The sequence below is a fragment of the Pinus tabuliformis genome, chromosome 8 (assembly GCF_031772625.1).
Source record: "Pinus tabuliformis cultivar Carrire ecotype Pingquan chromosome 8, CPIR1, whole genome shotgun sequence".
NCBI classification, from domain to species: Eukaryota; Viridiplantae; Streptophyta; class Pinopsida; order Pinales; family Pinaceae; genus Pinus; species Pinus tabuliformis.
The window spans coordinates 199,726,660-199,747,938 of NC_142294.1; the positions used below are offsets into that span (position 1 = coordinate 199,726,660).

The 21,279-nt window shown below is 38.3% G+C and overlaps 1 protein-coding gene across 1 annotated transcript; it reads right to left on the bottom strand.

Annotated features, from left to right (window-relative positions):
* Nucleotides 1-1,580: 1,580 nt before the first annotated feature.
* Nucleotides 1,581-20,964, bottom strand: LOC149234817 (uncharacterized). The gene is made up of 3 exons (XM_089371950.1): nt 19,906-20,964; nt 3,091-3,266; nt 1,581-2,942 (listed from the first exon to the last, which is right to left on the bottom strand). The coding sequence occupies exons 1-3, from the start codon at nt 20,753-20,755 to the stop codon at nt 1,725-1,727; spliced, it is 2,244 nt and encodes a 747-aa protein (XP_089228076.1). The 5' UTR covers nt 20,756-20,964; the 3' UTR covers nt 1,581-1,724.
* Between the last annotated feature and the right edge of the window lie 315 nt (nt 20,965-21,279).

The following is a 21,279-nucleotide window of genomic DNA, read 5'->3' on the forward strand; positions in this document are numbered from 1 at the left end:
AAAAAATTGGACTATATTGTCATATATTTTTGTTGTAGCATGGATATGGGCAGATCCATCATGAATACACATTTAGTTGTGTATATATAATATGTAATTCTTATTTGATAAAGACTAAATTCCACACAAACTAGTTGATCTACGTCTTATGATTATTAATGTAATTATTTATTTACCTCTCATGTTTATTAGTGTAATTATGTTTATTAACCGCAATTATTTATTTAATGCATATATTTTTTCCCTATGTACAAATAAACATCATAATGTCCACATATTACATTGCATAATGTCCACATATTACATTGTAAATGGCAGAGTTCAATTGAAGACATTAGTTCTTATTGAAACATACCGACAGAAAAATGGGTAAATTTGGCTTTTAGCACCACCATTAAGGATTCCCTAAAACTTAATAAACACTGGGATAGTGGCACAAACTGCAACATTGGCGATGTCGCAACTTGTCCAGGGCGTTTAGCCAGGAAACTGTTCACTTCCTTGAAAGTCAATCCAGAGCGGACTGGTGTTTGTTTCTATGTTTAATCCTGTTAACCATGAGGCTAAGAAACAAATCACCTTTTCGATTGAAAGTAGGTCTATCTGCTTGAAGTTCACTTCCTTGAAAGTCAATCCAGAGCGGACTGGTGTTTGTTTCTGCGTTGATCCTGTTAACCATGAGGCTAAGAACCAAATCACCTTTTCGATAGAAAGTAGGTCTATCTGCTCGAAGAGTTCACTCGGTTTGAACATGTTATTGATTATCATTTCCCTGCTGATGTGTGCCCTCCCGTTGAAGGTGGTAATTTCAGTTGCAAGCAAGGGCTGCTCTTTATCTTCGATATTCTTATATTTATATATCAATATGTCATCAACGGTCGTCAGATTCAAACGCCCAACAGTGATCTAGTCTTTGATCCATGCTGATATCCGGTAACTATCGTACTTCACATACTGTAGGAAGTTAAATATACCTCAAATTGTGTGAATCATAATCAGTTCAATGTTCATCACAAACACAGGCTATCCCTCACTCGACGCGGCGATAGCAAATGAAACCCAGTCTGAGAAGCATAGCAACAATTCTAATTGCATGTGTATATATAAGAATTTTGTAAATTTATGAAGATTTCTTTAGAACCACATGGGGACAAGAACACATTTGACCTTTTTATATATAGCTTAAACAGAAATAAACAAATGTCTTGTTACACGAGAAAACATGAACGGGATGAAGATAAGGAAATTGGATGGTCAATAACATTCATTGTTAGGCCAATCTGGTTTCTTACTTACTCTTTGGAGTGAACCAATAATTTTGTTAATATTCCAATTACTTACAGTAGTCAATTCACGTTGGCTTGGGCGCTGTTGCTGCGGTATTTTTATCATAATTTTAACCAACGTTTATAAGATTCTCTCGGACATCAGGTTATCTCATAAAAGCTTACACCACCACTGACTGAATTTGTTTTTAACACGACAAATGAAATTTGAGTGCAGATATATTAAATCATTTGAATTACCCACTAGAAAATTCTTATTCAACCAGAAAGCAAGATACAAAATAGCATTCATGATTTTTCCAAAATCCAAAATTTCTCAAATAGAGACAGTATTAGTATAACTTATCAGAACTGCCAGAGAGTTCTATACTGTTACAATGACGACAAACTTATACAGATAACTGTCTTGGTGTACTTTCACTATCACGGCAAGTAAGCTCAGTAGGTAGGGGGTAGGGAAGTCATCCCACTGTTGAACAGATGCCTATCTATTACAGGTACTCTCCTTTCAAAGTGACCTTGAGACACATTGGAAGGTGGCACTGTGGCAACACCAGATCCATACCCTGCTGACTCAACAGGACCCATATTTCTACCAGCAAAACCTGAATACTGTCCAAAGCTTCTTTCATGACTACCTTGGTTCACATCAGAGGAGGGAATTGTATGAGAATTTGATCCATATACAGATGACCCAATTCTACCCATACTACCACCTCCAAAAGCTGATGTATACAGTTCTGGGGATCTCTCATAATGACATTGAGTGGCAGATGAGTTTGTCAAAGCACCAGTCCCATAAGCTGATGCTCGAACAGGATTGTTATCAATTTCACCAAAATTCAATTTATAGCTTTGCTGACTTCTTCCCTCAAAATTATAGTTACTTTGGGTTGCAGATGACTTTGCCAAATCGCCAGTCCCATATACTGGTGCTCTAACGTGATTTATATCAATCTCACCAAAACCACCAGCAGGGGCACTAGAGCCGTACAATGATGATCCAATAGGGTTTAGATTACTAGTCCCAAAAGCTGAGGGGTACTTCTCATGATGTCTTCTCTCATCATTTATTTGAGCTGCAATGGAAGGTGATGATGTGAAAGCACCGGCAGCAAGTCCAGTAAGGCCCCTATTATTGGCACTAAAACTTGATGTATGGTGATCATTACCAATAATCCCAGGCTTATTTTGAAAACCATCAATATTGTAAGGTGAAAATTTTGAGTTGCCCATTCCAACAGCCGCTCTGGTTCTCTCGTTCGGTGAAGCATACTTAGCTCTCTTTGAAGTATCATTTTCCCTCTCTGAAAGCCCATAGCCAGGTTCAAAAGATTGATGTCTTTTATTCTTTTCCTCTTCCTCAGCAGCTTTCATTCTCTGTCCTTTCTTCTGTGCCTTTTTCTCAGCAGCAGCTTTCTTTTTGTCTTCTTTATGCTCTGCCTTTGACTTAAAGTGCTTCTTTCTGTTTATTCTCTCCTGTGCATATTTAATATTCTCGTTATTTTTCTTTATTTTTCTATTTTCTTTCTCCTGTTCCATTTGTCTTAGTTTCTTCTGCAAGTTGTCTTCAAAAACACGAACTTGCAAACCATACGTTTTGATAAGACCAAGAACAGTTTGCATGGCAGTCACCTTCTTTGTGTATGATTCATTCTGCAAATAGATATCACAAACATACTTAAATCAAGATACACTACTCTGGAGTCTGTGACTAAAACACAAATCAAATATAAATGTTCACTTATGTGTTACATCGTGTTCCTTTCAATCTCCTAAAAATGGTATAAACATCGGCAGCAACCTCAGAAGCCTTTGAGCCATGTCCATTTATCAAAATTTCCTTTGCAGCCTTCTCCACTTGTCCCAAATATGATTTCAACAAATCCACAGGATTCACCTTATCCACCATGCCAAATTCATGAGCAAATCTAAGGGCCTCTAACTGTCTACCAGTTTTGGAAAGTTTATCGATAACATCTGCACAAATAACAAAGATGTGATCAGCACAACATAAATGATGGATCTGCAGCTTTGTAGTCCAGGCTGCTAACTTCGGAAATATTTGAATAACAGAACTTTTTAGAAACAGACTTCCTCTGGATTCGGATGATGACAATTAGTCTAGTGAACATGAATTAAAAATGTATTACATTTTTATTTTTCTATTCTGTTATTTATCTTCCTCTTTTGGATGACTTGGTACTGATCACTCACCCATTTTATTGTATTTTATTAGAGAATGGTCAATCATGATCACTCTGTTAGTTTTTCTTAAACCATAGTAAGCAGACTTTTAACCATAGTTGCACAGGTATCACTCCAGGAGTTGGGGAACCCTTACCCAGCATTTCCCCAATCCCAAGATCTTGGGAGATGGTACAAAACACTCCATTTTTGTTGAGCGCTTTTTGGTAGCTTGGCAGATTTTTGTGAGACTTTCCGGAATTTGCTTTAGCACTCCCTTATTTTGAGAACTTGTAGAAGCTCCTTGTTTGTTTAGGTGCTTCCAGAATATCTTTGAAACGTAAAGAGTTTATAAAAGTTTCCAGCCATGTGGTGCCCAAAACCATAAGGAACGTGCCAAAAAATCAATTGAATGACCGTTGTTTCCCCTATGAAGAAACCACCAAGAATTATAAATCAATTGAATCAATCAAGCTACTTTTTAAATTTTCAAGGTGAACGGAAATTAAGAGGTTTCCCGCCTCTTAGATCTCGAGCAAGCTAATTCATTGCTCGCTGCTGAACTGAATAAAGAAACCTCTGCACCTGCTTTCTCCATTATGGACTAGAAATGAAGTGTATGCAAAGCAGATGTGAGCACATACAAAATGGAAATCAATGCTGTATGTGTGATGCTGCTGTAACGGAAAAGTACACAGATCATCCACAATCATGCGCAGTGGTGTAGAAGATTATCTGAGGTACATTACCTTAATACAACACCAATTCTATACTCTATATATAGCAATACAAGTGAGTGTACAGCATAGGTACAGATCCGAAAATCTCCCAACACTTCCATGCTCTCTTATGGTCTGTGTTTGAAAGGGTAAATATTCTGGCCAAATTATGTGGAACTTGTACCCAATGTTATCAAAACTGAACGGGTGATCAAACCAAAAAACCTTGCACACTGGGAACCGGTAAAATACGGGAAAAAAAGACAGTTTACCAAAAACACACAAAATATTCATATTTAACAAAAAAAAAAACATATATATATTCATGTGGATCCATATGAATCCAAACCATTAACACAAATATGCAAAAGTTATCATTTATATAGCAAGTAATAGTGCATATAACTAAAACAGCACTTAGTGGAAAACATAGCTGAACCACAAAACATCAAGACGCAAGCTCTAAAAGGTCTTTATAGTCCAAATAACATTATATTATGATACTACAGCTACATCCTACAAGTGCTAATTGTCAATGTCACCATCAGAATCATCCTCCTCATCCTCATTTGAAGAATGAGTGGCATCCAAGTCTGCAATCATTGTCTATATTGGGATCTTCTTCATCAATATAATCCTCTAAGCATTAAAATAAGATAGGAAAAGCATAGTGTCAGCATGTCAAGTCAAGATTTTGTTTGAGTGATGGGTATATTTTTAGTAGAGTCATGATACAAGAGTTCGACAACCAATGCCACTTACATCAAAGTACAAAGAGGGATTGGCGCTCTTTATTAAATACTAGTTCCTTACCCTCGTACATGACAAAATCCAATGGAAACGTTGCAATCCTGATATCCTGAAAAATTCTTAAGTCTCTTGGATTTTGAGTGTCATCTAAAAGTTTACTTAAGTCTACTTTCTTCATATGAAATCCAATGAGGTTGGAACCTAAGTCACATTGTTCGGGTTCGGCAATGATTAGGGTCAATTCAAGTTCGAATTTTTTTATGAGGTTCACCATTAGGTTCGTTTATTATTATATACACTTTCTATATATATATATATATATATATATATATAAGTTTAAAATGAAATATAGAAAATAGTAAGATATCAACATCAATAAACATAAAAAATGCTATCACGAACATGGATTACAAACTTGAGTTGTGACATGAGGTTATGAGGTTTGATCTATAAACTTTGTCAATGGCTATGAGGTTCGTCGAACCTCAAATTTTTTTTAAGGTTCGCCGAAATTCGAACCTCAGGGTTGAAGTTCAACGAACCTTGTGACATACGTTGGAACCACTCTCAAACATCCTCAATCATTTCATGTTAGTGTTAAAAATTTAAGTAATCTTTCATTTCCATCATTTTACTTAAATTTTTAACATTACCATGAAATGCATAGCAATATTAGGACCATAGGCTTGAATATTACGCTGAGGACCATAGGCCTGAATATTACGTTAGCCTAGGGGAGAATTAGAAGTGGGCCAACCAAATGAAAAAATAAAAATAAAAAGACAATTTTTTTACACAAGCCTAGGAAGGTACTCACTGCACAAAACCGGTTCTGAACCAGCCAGTTCAGTGGAATAGGCCGGTTCGGTAGCGAACCAGTCAGTTCCGTTACAAAACATACCAGTTCAGTATCGAACCAGCCTATTGTGGTTCAAAAGCCCTATTCGAACTGATTTTGGGCCAAAAACGGTCAGATCGGTTGGTTCTAGTTTGGTTCTAATGACATTGCTTGTACCTAGCCTCGTTGTCTTTTTACAATTGTGATTCAAGTGGAACAGACCACATGCATGAATGAAAACATGGTGACTAAATATCCCATCCAAGGCCCAATGGCTAAACAAAGACTTTTAATGAAGCTCAATTCACATTTAAATGCAAGGTATCTTTAATTTTATAAAACTACCTCCTTTGTTATCTAGATAAATCCCTTGCCATGTCCTGCTTGATTTACATGCAACACTCTACAACTCAAATGAACTTACCTAAACTTATTAAAAGGTTAGAAGCTCGCTTGTACAAGGTTTTGGTAAGTTAGTAAAGTGGGGACATTTCATATCCCACAGCAAGGTCCATATTCATGTGTTTGGGGACATGTGTATATCCTGGATGAAATTGGCCAAATAGACCCACCACACCATGGCTTCTGAGTGGAAAGCATCTTCTTAAAGTGGTAGAGTGTTGTAGGCTTAAGACATTCAATTGTAATAATCCCAGAATGGCGAAAGTGTTAAAACTGGCAACTAGGGCCAATTACCACCTTAGGACAGCTCATATGATGGAGATGATTATTGCATTGGATTCCTCTTTCAGAGAGGAACAATTTTGATATAAAGATCATCTCATTTTGACAAGTAGAAATGGAATTTTGAATTTATTCTCTCATGGACAAATTGTCAAGGTCGGCCTCAGTCAAATGTAGACTCATGAAGCCCAATGGATGGGTCTCCTCACCCTCAACGAATTGTATAAATAGGAGCGACCCTTCTCTCATTTGGACACTCACTCATCTCATCACATCATCTTCTCTCTCCTCTCTTGATTGGTTCGTACAACTTGGAGGCTTCACACTTATGGAAGAGGACGAATTCTTGGACTGTTTTTGGAGGTGAAAAATTTATGTGATTAGGACAGCATTGACTTAGGAGCTTTGACCAAGCATTGACTTTTATTTTAGGCCAAAACTTCAATCTTTTTAGGCCAGATTCCTTGGCACACAAATAGAGGCAATTGGGGACAATTTGACCACATTGACTGCAGTGTTGAGTTTCTGTTTTACTATAGAAATTACATCGAGCATTGTTTGGGTTGATCGAGCTGTTTTGGGTTGACTTTGACCTTCTCTTGAGGTCATACTATTATGTTGTTGAGCGAGTTGATTATCGGCTGATTTGGGACAGCTTTTACCATCGTTGACTTTCTGGTTAGGGCTGCATTCGCTGCTGATTTGGAAGATTTGTTTTGGGTTTATATTTATGATATTTGTACTCTCTCTCTCTCTCTGCTGAACTATTGAAGAATAATACGAAGATTTGATCAAAGGGTTTCCCCACAATGGGATTTGTCCCTGGCATCCGCCACATCTTGTGTCCTCTTGTCTTGGCTTGTCTTCTGCATATGATTTTCTGTTCTATCTGCATTTACTGTTAATGTTTATAATTTAATGTGATTGCTATTGGATATAATTGGAAATTGTCATTGGGCTGCTAAAGGAACATTGAAGTAAATTGTGCTTAAGCATAGAACATACCATTGTTATCTAAAATTAACATAAAATCAGAACTCAGGTGAAGACAAAGGCCAAGCAAGAATGTAGCAAAGCAATCACTAAGAGAAGTTGTTGGACAAGGACTTGGAACTAGTCCCAATGACAACTACATCTTTCTTCAAATCTGAGGACAAGCTTAAGGACAAGTCAGACTATAATGCATGGAAGATGACTTTGGATTTGACTTTAGAAGAGAATGATTTCATGGACTATGTCAAAGAAACAATAGTAGAGCCTCCTTCAAATGCATCCGTTGTTGCACAAACCAAATACAAGAAAGGTGAGGTAAAAGCTAAAAAGATTATTGTCGATTCCATTCATAAGCCTTTGGTTGCCTATATTTCTGATTTGGAAACATCTAAGGAGATGTATGAAACGTTGGTTGGGATGTTCAAAGTAAACAATGCAAATCAAATTCTCTTTCTCAAGAACAATCTAAAAGATATCGAGATGGATAAAGGAGAATCCATCCATCCTACTTCATGAGGATTACCGAGATCAGAAACGATCTCCTATCTATTGGCGAAATCACTGATGACCGAGAACTCTCCCTTATTGCACTTGGGGTTCTTACAAGAGATTGGGATGTGTTCAACACTACCATTCTCAACAATGACAAGATTTCAGGATTCAATGAACTATTTGCCAAATGCACTCAAGAAGAAATAAGGATGATGGAAAGAGACAAGCCCTCAAATGCAAACAATCTGATTACCTTCTCCACTCATTCTAAGAGAAGGAACAATGTTGGTCAAAGGAATCAAGGACAAGGGTTCAAGCCAGGATTTAAAGAAGGACGAAAAGAAAGGTGCTTCAATTGTACCAAGTTTGGCCACTTCGCTTGAGTGTCCTCACAAGAAGGATACTCCAAGAGATTGTGACAATAATAACAACTTCAAAGGCAATGGCAATCAAAGGAACAACAGGTTTAATAACAAAGGAAAAATGAATGCTCCTACTGCTTGAAATGGAGGTGGTCGTACTCCCAAAAATTCGAGAAACTCCAGGTATGATGAAGTTAATGTTGTAAAGCAAAAAGAAATTTATCTTATTTATGCCCTCTCCACTGCCTCTCCTACGGATACATTGGACCATTGATTGATTGATAGTGGTGTCTCAAGACACTTCACTAGGTACAAGGAAGCCCTCTCTAACTTGGTTGAAAATAAGACAAATATGGATATTATACTTGAGGATAATGCCACTTATCCTATGAAAGGAATTGGGACCGTTACTCTTCACTTAAATCAAGGTCAAACCCTTCACCTACAAGAAGTGCTATATGTACCTGACTTGAAAAAGAACTTGGTTTCTATTTCTATGATGGAAGACAAAGGTTTTAAGGTGGTATTCATTGATGGGAAGGTTCGTCTTTGGCAAAGGAACCCAAGATATGCATTCACTCTTGGATTCAAGGTTGAAGGTCTCTATTAGGTTGGAGGAAGTCTGTTAGGAGCAATGATTTGTGACACATTTCTTCAATCCGAATTATGGCATCGGAGATTTTCTCACCTTCATTTTAAAGCCTTACCCGATGTAAGGAAGATGATCACAAGGATGCCCGAATTCAACTTAAATCATGAAGGCTTTTGTCAAGGATGTGAAGCTGGAAAACATACAAAGGGACCATTCCCCTCAAGTGAGTCTCAAACCATTGATACTCTTCAATTGGTCCATTCTAATCTATCAAGTATGTCGCCTGTGACATCTTTGGGTGGATATTTGTATTATGTTATTTTTGTGGATGACTTCTCTCGCAAGACATGGATCTATTTCTTAAAGAAGAAGGATAAAGTATCCAAATGGTTTTGTTCCTTCAAAGCCTTGGTCAAGAATCAAACAAGGAAGAAGATCAAAATTCTAAGGACGATAATGGGACCGAATATGAGTCAAATGAACTCAAAGACTATTGTAGAGAAGTTGGCATTAAGAGGGAGACTACAATCACATATACTCCTGAACAAAATGGTGTTGCTGAAAGGAATAATTGTACTATCATAGAAGCCACCCAAGTTATGCTTAATGATCAAGGTCTTCCGAAGTTCTTATGGGGAGAAGCTGCCAACACCGATGTGTATGTCCAAAACTGATGCCCATATCAAGCTTTGAACTTCAAGACATCCGAATAAGTATTCACCGGTAAGAATCCTGATGTTTCTCATTCTAAAATTTTTTGTTGCCCGTATACTTTCATGTGCCGAAAGAGAAAAGAAACAAACTAGATGCATCTGGGAAGAAAGGAACATTTGTGGGCTACAGTGAAACTTCAAAGGCATATAGAATCTATGTGCTTGGTCAAAGGGAAGTGGAATTAAGTCATGATGTCACTTTCGATGAAGCTTCTGCTCTTAGAAAGATATGAGATCTAACTATTCCTAGGAAGGCCAATGATGATGCTAATGCAAAAAAGCAGGATGAACCTTCGTCTCATGAATCGATGTCCGATGTGGAAGGTTTGATGGATCCCATTGATCTACCTCCTAGTGAGCCCTCTACTTCAAGAAAAAGACCATTGTGGCTCAAAGATACTCTTGAAGATGCCGAGAAACACATTGCACCGAGGGGGACATTTTGTGAAAGCAAGAAGCCAAATAGGTACTAAGGGTACTTAGCTACCATGAGTACCATTGTACAATTTGAGCCTTGTACATTCAAAGAAGTCGTGAAGCAACGAGTTTGGAAGGATGCAATGAACGAGGAGTATGAGTCGATCATGAAGAATGATGTCTGAGATGTAGTTCCTAGACCCAAGGATAAGTTTGTGGTCACTTTGAAATGGCTCTACAAGATCAAAAATGGAGTTGATGGGAGTGCTGAGAAATTCAAGACCAGATTTTTAGCTCGAGGCTTCTCTCAAAAGGAAAGAGTAGACTACGATGAGATGTTTGCACCAGTTGCCCGATATACAACCATTCGTTTGATCATAGCCCTTGTTGCCTCGCAAGGATGGAACCTACATCAGATGGATGTCAAAATTGCCTTCTTTCATGGTTCGCTTAAGGAGGAAGTGTATGTGGAACAACCTGAGAGGTTCGAGGTTCAAGATCGTGAGACACGTATGCAGGTTAAAGAAAGCCCTTTATGGGTTGAAGCAAGCTACTAGGGGTTGGTATGAAAGGATCAATAGCCATCTTATGAAGTTGGGATTTACGAGAAGGGATGTTGACCCGAACCTATACTTTAAGGTTGAAAAGGACAGACCTCTCATTCTAGACCTTTATGTGGATGATCTCTTTCTGACAAGTGATGACCCTCTCATCCATCAATGCAAAAAGGAGTTGGCTTCCGAGTTCGAGATGGACCTAAGACTGATGCATTATTTCCAAGGGTTGGAAGTCTGCCAAAAGCCAGGTGATATTTTCCTTTCTCAAGGAAAATATATTGTGAAGCTACTTGAGAGATGTGGGATGGTGGACTGCAAGTCCGTGACTTCTCTAATGGAACTCAACTTTAAGAACCTATGTGGAAGTGTTGTTGGGCCCAGTTTGGCGAACCCTACCGAGTATTGTCAACTTGTGGGGGCCCTAATGTTTTTGGTCAACTCCTGTCCTGACATATGCTTCACTGTGAAGTGGTTGAGTCAATATATGGTCGAGCCTCATCACATTATTGGATTGCTGCCAAGAATCTCTTGAGATATCTCTGGGGCACAATCCACTATAGACTGAAATACACTGTCGAGGATTTGAGACTACATGGATACATAGATGTTGATTGGGTTGGCAGTGTGATGGATCGTAAGAGCACATCTAGGTGTTGCTTCTCTTTGGAATCTGTCCCTATATCTTGAATGAGTCGGAAGCAGAAATCAGTTGCACTAAGCACCATCGAGGCCGAATACATTGCTGTGAGTATGGCTTGTTGTGAAGCAGTTTTGTTGAGGAAGCTCTTCAGTGAGCTATTTGAGCACGTGCTAGATACCACCACGATCTTTTGCGACAACCAAAGTGGGATTCATCTATCAAAGAATCTTGTGTTCCACGACCACTCCAAGCACATTGATAACCGGTGCCACTTTATCTGGGATATGGTACAACGGGGAGCAGTTAGCCTCCAACACATCAAGGACAGATGAACAGATTTCTGACATTCTCACAAAGCCTCTCGGGAAGGTCAAATTCTTAACCTTCCGAGGGAGACTTGGAGCCGTAGAATGACCCTCTTATAAGGGTTTCCTATGAGTTGGACACAGAGCTCTGAGAGCTCCTGGGGGCATAGGGTACTTCTTGGAGCTAGCTATGAGCGACCATAGGGTGAGTGGTTCACCTTCCCCTAGTGTTGCGCTGGATACAAGGTGAGTGGTTCACCTTCCCCTACCCAGACACATGAATGTAGGGTGAGTGGTTCACCTTCCCCTATGATTGACATATGCATAGGATGAGTGGTTCACCTTCTCCTATGGCATATGAGCAAGATGAGTGGTTCACCTTTTCCTGTTGATGCCTCGACACACATTCTACCCATAGAGTCTGAAATTCATGGGAAGTATCTCTCATCTAGCCAATGAGTTGGGAAAAGTTGGTTTGGAACCATAGCACTACCGATAGACGCATCGTGTACTACCATACTCCTTATGACTAGGATACACTCTCGATCACTTCTTCTTCATTATTACTTCATGGTTCCGCACAGCAAAACAAGGCAGTGATGACAAGGATGGTACAGGATGACAGGTTGGTATGATGATGGATTGGCAGGTGGAATTCTCCCTAGTTGAAAGGGAGTGTTAAAATTGGCAACTAGGGCCAACTTCCACCTTAGGACAACTCATATGATGGAGATGATTATTGCATTGTATTCCTCTTTCGGAGAGGTACAATTTTGATATAAAGATCATCTCATTCTGACAAGAAGAAATGAAATTTTGAATTTATTCTCTCATGAACAAATTGTTAAGGTCGGCCTTAGTCAAATGTAGGCTCATGAAGCCCAGTGGATGGGTTTCCTCACCCTCAACTAACTGTATAAATAGGAGGGACCCTTCTATCATTTGAACACTCTCATCTCATCTCATCACATCATCTTCTCTCTCCTCTCTTGATTGGTTCGTACAACTTAGAGGCTTCTCTACTTTGCACGTGTGGAGAGGATGAATTTCAGGACTAATTTTGGAGGCCAAAATTTGTTTTGATTAGGGCAACATTGACCAACATTGACTTGGGAGCTTTGACCAAGAATTGACTTCTGTTTTTGGGCCAAAACTTCGATCTTTTTGTAAGAATTTATAGGATAAGTTCCTCAGATAGAACACCAAAGGACACCACTCACAAACAGATCACAAATCAATACACCAGTATTCTTGACGTGGTTAAAACCCTCAAAGAAGGAAACAGTCCACGGCCTGAGCCAACGTAGCCACTTCAAGCAATTTATTAATAAAAGAATGAAAATTTACATAAGCTTCTCTCATGAACGGTTACCCTACAAATAACCATCCATGCTCTTTAAATAGAGATCATTGACCAATTAGGTGTTAAGCCACAAATCAAGTGTCGATAATACCGAGTAGAGAATGAACCGTCGGATCACTACATATCGTGACTGTCAGATTGTAAATTACAAAAGCACATAGTAAAGAAACACAATTTACCTAACTCTACAGTAGACCAAGTTATACTTAACTATTTCCTATGTTGGAATATCCTAACATCCCCCCTTAAGAACAACTTGGGATAGGATTGAAGGATGTACAAATATGACACAATAGGAGAAGGAAGGAGGCATTAGAGCCTATCCCCCCTTAGTGATAACTTCCTGAACTCCAACCATAAATCGAAGTTTAGTAAACTTCGCCTTTGTGAGAGCCTTTGTAAAGATGTCTGAAACTTGATCATCGGTTGAACAATATTACACTTCAAGAACATGGTCATAAATGAGCTTTCTGATGAAGTGCATGTGTAGTTCAATGTGTTTTTTGCGCTGATGTTGGACTGGATCTTTGCATAGTTGAATGGCACTTTGATTATCACACCAAAGTGTAGTCGGGTGCTGCTGTTGAAAGCCAAACTCTGACAGGATCTGACGAAGCTACAGTGCTTCCTTACTAGCTTCTACGGCGCCACGATACTTTGCTTCTGCTAAAGAAAGGGAAATGGCACTTTGTTTCTTGCAAGCCCATGTAATAGGTCCAAAACCAAGAGTGAAGACATAACCTGCAGACTTCCAATCATCAACGTCACCAACGCAATCGGAATCAGTGAAACCAACCAATAGAGGAGATGCTTCTGCACTGTAATGAATCCCAAACTGAACTGTACCTCGAACATAACGAAGTATTCTTTTAGCTTCTTTCCAATGACTTTCATATGGGTTTTGCATAAACCGAACAATAAGGTCAACAACAAAGGAAAGGTCAGGACGAGTATGGGTCAGATACAAAAGTTTTCCTACAAGTTGACGATATAAGGTAACATCAACTTCAGGGGAAGTACAAGTGACTAAAAGTTTGGCTCCAGACTGAAAGGGAGAAGGGGATGGCTTACAGTGTTCTATGTGAAAGTGGCGTAGAAGATCACATGCATACTTGGATTGGGAAAGGGAAATACCTTCCATGGATTGCAAGACTTGAAGACCAAGAAAATAATGCAAGTGTCCTAAGTCTATCATTTCAAACTTCTTTTTAAGGTTAGACTTCACATGGTTTATAATGTTGGGATCCCTATCAGTAAGGATAAGATCATCAACATAAATAACAAGAATGATAAGAGACTTACCCACTTTCTTAGTGTAGACAGTATTTTCAGAACGACACCTAGAAAAGCCAGTATCTAAAAGAAAGCTATCCATTTTGGCATACCAAGCCCGAGGGGCTTGCTTGAGACCATAAAGGGATTTCTTAAGCCGACATACAAGGCTAGAGTCTAGTTGTATAAAGCCAGGAGGTTGTTCCATATAGATCTCTTCATGCAAGCCCCCATGCAAAAAGGCAAATTTAACATCCATCTGATGGACTTCCCACTTGAAAGAGGCAGCAAGGGAAAGAACAAGGCAGATAGAGTTCATTTTGGCAATAGGGGAGAAGGTTTCAGTATAGTCAATGCCTTCAACTTGTGAAAAACCCTTGGCAACAAGACGAGCTTTATGTTTATCAACTTTTCCATCTAGTCCATACTTGGTTCTGTAAACCCATTTGCATCTAGCAAGTTTTCATCCCTTTGGAAGAGGAACAAGGTCCCATGTATCATTTGCCAATAATGAACGATATTCTTCATTCATAGCTGCATCCTAATCTATATGGCTCGAAGCCTCTGCAAAGGTGTCAGGATCACAATTCACTGAAGCTTGAGCCAATAAAGAAGAGGCTTTTTCGAACTGAGAATGTGTACGTCGTTGATCTATAAGATCACCTGCAAGAGCACCTGTTGCATCCCGAGTAGCACCGACCCATTTTGCAGGCTGAGGAGCTGAAGGAGGATCCTAAAAAGGTGGGGGAGGATTGTCATCATCTGAAGAAGAAATATTTTCAAAAGTAGAAAGGGTAGAGATTGGTGGCACATCCGCCGAACTATGCTCGTAGGCCAATATATTTTCACCAAACTTTACATCTCTTCTAATGATAACATTTTTGGACTTAAGTGGAATAAGTCTATATCCTTTAACATCTTCAGAATATCCAACAAAAATACATTTTTCACTCTTAGGTTCTAAAACTTTACGTTTCTCATCTGGAATATGGATCCATGCTTCACTTGCAAAAACACGAAAGTGACTTACATCTGGTTTAATTGAGCTCCATTCTTCTTTTGGAGTGATATTTTTTAAAACCTTAATAGGAGTGCGATTTACTATGTAATTTGCACAGTGAATTGTTTCTGCCCAAAAATCAAGACTAAGTCCTTTAGATTGAAGCATACAATTAGCCATTTTCTTTAAGGTGCGATTTTTCCTTTCAACTACACCATTTTGTTGTGGAGTATATGGAACAGTATGTTGCATTTGAATTCCATACTCAGTGCAAAAGTTGATGAATTTGTTGTTAACATAATCTCCGCCATTATCTGATTTTAGCTTAAGAATCTAATGTCTAGATTGTTTCTCAACAAAAGCCTTAAAGGCCAAGAACATGTTAAAGACTTCAATCTTGAGTTTTAAAAGTATACCCATGTGCGTCTAGAGAAATTATCAATGAAAGTTAAGAAATGCTTGTAGCCAGAGAATGAAACAACTGGAAGTGGACCACATAAATCACTATGCACAAGCTGTAAAGGCACTAAGGCGTGCCAAGAGACACGTTTTTCAAAGTTATCCCGATAATGTTTTCCGAGTACACATCCGGAACAAACACCATCTCTACAAGATACCATAGAAAGCCCTGTCACCATATTTTCTTTACGTAGATTTTGAAGGGAGTGATAGTTTAAGTGACCAAATCACTCATGCCAAAGTTTGCTCACTTCATCATTATGAGCAACAAATACTGAGGGAAGTGTTTATGACCCAAAGTTGTTAAACTTATACAACCTTGTGGAATCATTAGCAATGCCAGTAGCTAAAATCTGTCTAGGATCTCTTAGGTCCTTAATTACAACATCGTGAGCTGAAAATTCAACGATTTTACCTTCACCTAAATGAGTTATCTGATATACATATAGAAAGTTGCAGGATAAGATTGGAACACATAATACATCATTAAATTGACCATTTTCTAGATAAATAGTTCCAATCCCTACAACACTAAGAGATCTATCATCACCAACATATATATATATATATATATATATATATATATATATTTGGTGTTACAATCATTTAAAGAATAAAACATGGCTTTGTTTTTGGCCATGTGATAAGAAGCTCCAGAATCAATGAGCCACTCATGAAAATGAAAACAAAAAGATACATTTAGTGCATAACCAGACCAAAATGTTTGACAACTACATGCAAAAAGTGTTATTCCTGAAAATGAAATTGAAGTTGAAGAGTGCTCCAACTAGATGTTATGCTTCTTCATTGTTGCTTCCAAGGCTTCCATCTTCTCAAAGCATTTGGATTCTAAGTGGCCATCTCGATTACAAAAGTTGCAATGTCTATCAGTCTTCTTCCCTTTGTTTTTATTTGCCTTATCATTTTGCTGAAATGATTTTTCATTTTGAGACTAAAATTGCTTAGGACTCTTGTTTGGTTTAGGACCATTCTTTTTAGGATATTGCTTCTTAAGATTCTTTGAATTTGGTTGTTGCTAGGCAACTAAGGCTTTCTTAGAAGAGTTTTCAAGATTAAGAAGACCAAGATGTAAGAGTTTTTCTTGTTCTCTTATTGAAGAATCACAAAAGGCATCAAAAGAGGGGGACTTGTAATCTTGTCCTTGAGAAATAAAGGCTTCTCTAGTAAAATGGAAAGTGGAAACAAACATAGAATAGGTTGGTCCCAACTTAGTAAGAATGGAATAAATAAGGCTACCATCTTCTTTCTTAACCTTAACACCTTCCAAGAGAATTCTAAGGGTCTTGAACTTGGACAAAAAATCTTCAATGGAAGAAAAATTATTGGGGTCCAACGTAAGCAACTCATTTTCAAGTTGATGGGCTCTAATTTCATTTTTAATTCCAAAAACTTTAATGAGTTGTTTCATTGCTTCATTAGGGGTATCAAGTTCTACGATATGGAATCTAAGGTCTGAAGAAATAGACATCCCTATGAACCCACGTGCTTGATCTTGTCTATTTTCCCATTTGATTGCCTTATCTTCATCTTTAGGTTTAGTTTCTTGCCCTGGAGCTATTCTGTAAAGACCTTTACTTCTAAGTAAATCCACAATGTATGACCACCATTGGAAGCAGTTGGTGCTGTCAAGAATAACTTGGCATGGACTTTTCATTCTAACAAAAATTGAAGTTGTAGATGTTGAAACTAAGTGTTCCAATGGAAAGATCTCGAAAAATTAGGCTAATTAAAAAAAACAACTCTGAAAACGGCTTCCGAATGAAGAAGTTATGATTTTTTGAAGAAAAGTTGTTGAAGATGCCGACGAAGTGCGTGAATATGCGGAAATGAATGATAATGTTGTATTTAAAAAAAATCCACGCCCCCCCTCTTTCCAAACTTAATCTAATTAGCTCATTTAATTAAAAAAAAAATTAAAAAAAAAAATAATAATAATAATAATAATAAAATTATGTGACTCACTTTTATAAATAAGTAAAAGTCACTTTTACAATGGTACTTTATGGACTACCCACTAAATTGTAACTTAAATAAAAGATAAATAAACTTTAGACTTATAAGTGACTTGCTTTTTATAATGGGTGAGAACATTTTTACATAAAGTAACTTTAAAACATAAGTTACATGTGCTTTTTGAAAAAGTAACTAAACAAACAAAAAAAGACGTGAACCCAAGACCTCTATTCTCATAAAGTAACTTTGGATCAAGTGAGCTAGTTTAAAAGGTTGGTGATTTTTGGAAAAGAGGAAGGGTTTTTTTTAGTCACTGAAGCTTTGGGATGCGTGCTTACTTGAAAAGCTCTTTTTGCCTACAAAACAAAAGACCACACAACCCAAAACGGACATGCAAAAAAAACCAAACCTTATGGCTTGAAGTTAGCTTTCGCCGAAAACTAAATATTCCCCTCAATGTTTCTGATTTTCCGAGATCACACTAAGGCACGACGGAAAAGAGCATACACGTGAGAAAAATCCTTCCTTTATGTTTCTGATTTGCCCAAATCGCACAGAGTCGCGGGACAAAGAGCATACGTAGAAATGAAAGGTATAGACCCGGTAATAAAAAAACTAAGAGCTAAATAAACCGAAATAAACAGAGAAATGAATAGCTAAAACTGCAAAAAAAATTGTATACCTCCAAACCTTAAAAATGACGTAGCTAGGGCTAGCAAAAACCTTTTCGCATGAAACGAAATGGGTTCTTCACTGGAACAGATGCTCCTAACACAATAGAGCGGTCCTCTCGGCCCGAAAGCAGTCAGAAACAGTAGATCTAGGAAACGACAGTCGGATGCAGTTGTACCAACTTCTGATTTGGATCACCAATGGATGCGGCCCTCAAATAGCATTGACACCATGTAGGAATTTACGGGATAAGTTCCTCAAATAGAACAACAAAAAGCACCACTCACAAACAGATCACAGATCAATACACCAATATTCTTGATGTGGTTAAAACCCTCAAAGAAGAAAACAGTCCACGGCCTAAGCCAACGCAACCACTTTAGGCAATTTATGAATAAAAGAATGAAAATTTACATAAGATTCTCTCATGAACGATTAATCTACAAATGACCCTCCATGCTCTTTAAATAGAGATGATCAACCAATCGGGTGCTAAGCCACGAATCAAGTGTCGGTAATACCGAGGAGAGAATGAACCGTCGAATTGTAAGTTACAAAAATACATAGTAAAGAAACACATTTTACTTATCTCTACTAAACTATTTCCTATGTGTCAGAATATCCTAACACTTTTTAGGCCGCATTCCTTGGCATGCAAATCAAGACTATTGGGGACAGTTTGATCACGTTGGTCGCAGTGTCGACTTTTTGTTTGACTGTAGAATTACAGCGAGCATTGTTTGGGTTGACCAAGTTATTTTGGGTTGACTTTGAGCCTATCTTGAGGTTGTACTATTTTGTTGTTAACCGAGTTGATTAGACGTTGATTTGGGCAGCTTTGGCCACCATTGACTTTCTGGTTAGGGCTACATTGACGACTGATTTGGTAGATCTGTTATGGGCTTGTATTTATGATATTTGTACTCTCTTTGCTGAACTATTGAAGAATAATAAGAAGATTTGATCAAAGGGTTTCCCCACATTGGGGTTTGTCCCTGACATCTGCCACATCTTGTCTCCTCTTGTCTTGGCTTGTCTTCTACACATGATTGTATGTTCTATCTGCGTTTACTATCAATGTTTATAAGTTAATGTGATCACTACTTAATATAATTGGAAATTGCCATTAGGCTGTTAAAGAAACATTGAAGTAAAGTGTACTTAACCATAGAACATACCATTGTTATCTAAAATTAACAAAAGGACATGTTATTACAATCCTGGAATGCGGAAAAACATGTTTGTCATAATAAGAAGCATCTTCTTAAAAAAAATTAACAAGAATTGTGAAAAAACAAAACTGGCTGGAGATGGGGTCGTTGTTCAGCAGTAAAGATTGTCGCAAGTTGGGCACACACCAAAGTTAAATCCCCGGAAGGCATCAATAAACTATGAGGACTTGCACGTTGGGCACACACCAAAGTTAAATCCCCGGAAGGCATCAATAAACTATGAGGACTTGCACCCTCCCCGCGGCCAACTTCAGAATAATGGAAGCTGCTTTTAGCACGTTTATTAATGTATGAACCACAGTTGTCTCACAATTGTTGCTAATGTGGGATTATTAACTCGTTTCCACTCTGTTTTTATAAATGTTTAAGGCAACAAGATAGAAATAAACGGCACTAACCTGAAACGTCGGAGGACAATCCAAGAGACCAACACAGCTCTGGAGCTTGCTTTCGGCCCAAAATAGTAAACATTAGCCTCCAAAGCTCATCCTTCTCGCAGTCCGCCGCGATCCTAAACGAGGCCAAGAGCTGCAGGAAGGCCTGAATATCCAACCAACTGGCGGACTCCACATTCTCAATTTTCATCTCTTTTCTCCAAGTATCGGCAATCTCCCGGGCCGAATCCTTGACATCCGAGGGAACTACACCGCTGTCATCGTCACCAAAAACGGGGAAAAGGGATTCCAAAAGCAAAATGCAAGCCTTTCTATTGGGAGAAAATGGGGGCCTCTTCTTCTCTCTGAGAATCGTGCCACTTTCTGAGAAATCATAGCCCTCCAGAGCATTCATCACCAGCTTCGCCGCATCCGGGACTTTAAGGAGCGCCTCGGACAGTTCGTTCCGAAGGGTTTCGACCTCTTTCAGGTTGCCCATGATGTAATTTCTGAGGCCACAGCCGTCGGCTTTATCACAGAGGACTTTGATCTCAGGGCGGACGTTGACATTTGAGAGATCTCTGATGAATTTGGAAATGACGGGACTCGAACCGGCGACCTTTAATGTTTTGGTCTCTTTGTTTTTGCCCCTGGTTCCGGGTGCTTCTGAATTTTTCTCCTTCATCTTTAGTGTTTCGTATGTCGATTTCAAAGCTTTATGGAGGTCGCGGTAATACTCCATCAGGTTCTTCCGCAGATCGAGAACCGACTCGCTGGTGTTGTCTTTGCAGAGCTCGGACAGAGACTTGTCGAAGGATTCCATCATCGACTGTGTACTTTGGAGAGATTCGAACAAGGGATCCGCAGCCGCCATTGGTACAGCTTTTAAAGCAGAACGGTTAAGAGGGTTTTGGGGTTGAAACCCCAAGAAGAAGAAGAAAATTCTGTTTGGACTGTGGAAATCAAAGAGTATATATATCCATATATGGGGGCCTCAACGCCCTCTACTAGCCCCTGGTTTGTTGCTCAGATTTCCCCAGCTTGGGGTTAGGTTGTCCAGAAAAAAAGGAATTAAAAGGGGTTTTACTGCACTTTAAAATGAATATGAATATCGAGTGGCTACTACTGTGACATTTACTTTTATCCATTAAATTTATGATTTATGAAGTGCATTATCTTAACAAAATATTAAATTTTGAAGTGGATTATTTTTTAATAAACTAAGAAAAAAACGTTTAATGTTTTATGACCAGTTTTCCTAATGTTTGGAAAAACAAATTTTGATTTATTTTTTAAATAAAAATGTGAAGATTAGATGATATTTAAATTATAATAAATTAGGTGTTTGGGTTTTCTATAAAGGATTTTTACTAGGTACTTTGTTTAGACATTTTTTTG

Coding starts and splice junctions, on each gene's coding strand:
- LOC149234817 (XM_089371950.1), bottom strand. CDS start 20,755: ATGGCGGCTGCGGATCCCTTGTTCGAATCTCTCCAAAGTACACAGTCG. Junction 3,267..19,905: donor ATTGTCCTCCGACGTTTCAG/GTTAGTGCCGTT, acceptor TTATTTGTGCAG/ATGTTATCGATAAACTTTCC. Junction 2,943..3,090: donor ATGGCTCAAAGGCTTCTGAG/GTTGCTGCCGAT, acceptor ATCTATTTGCAG/AATGAATCATACACAAAGAA.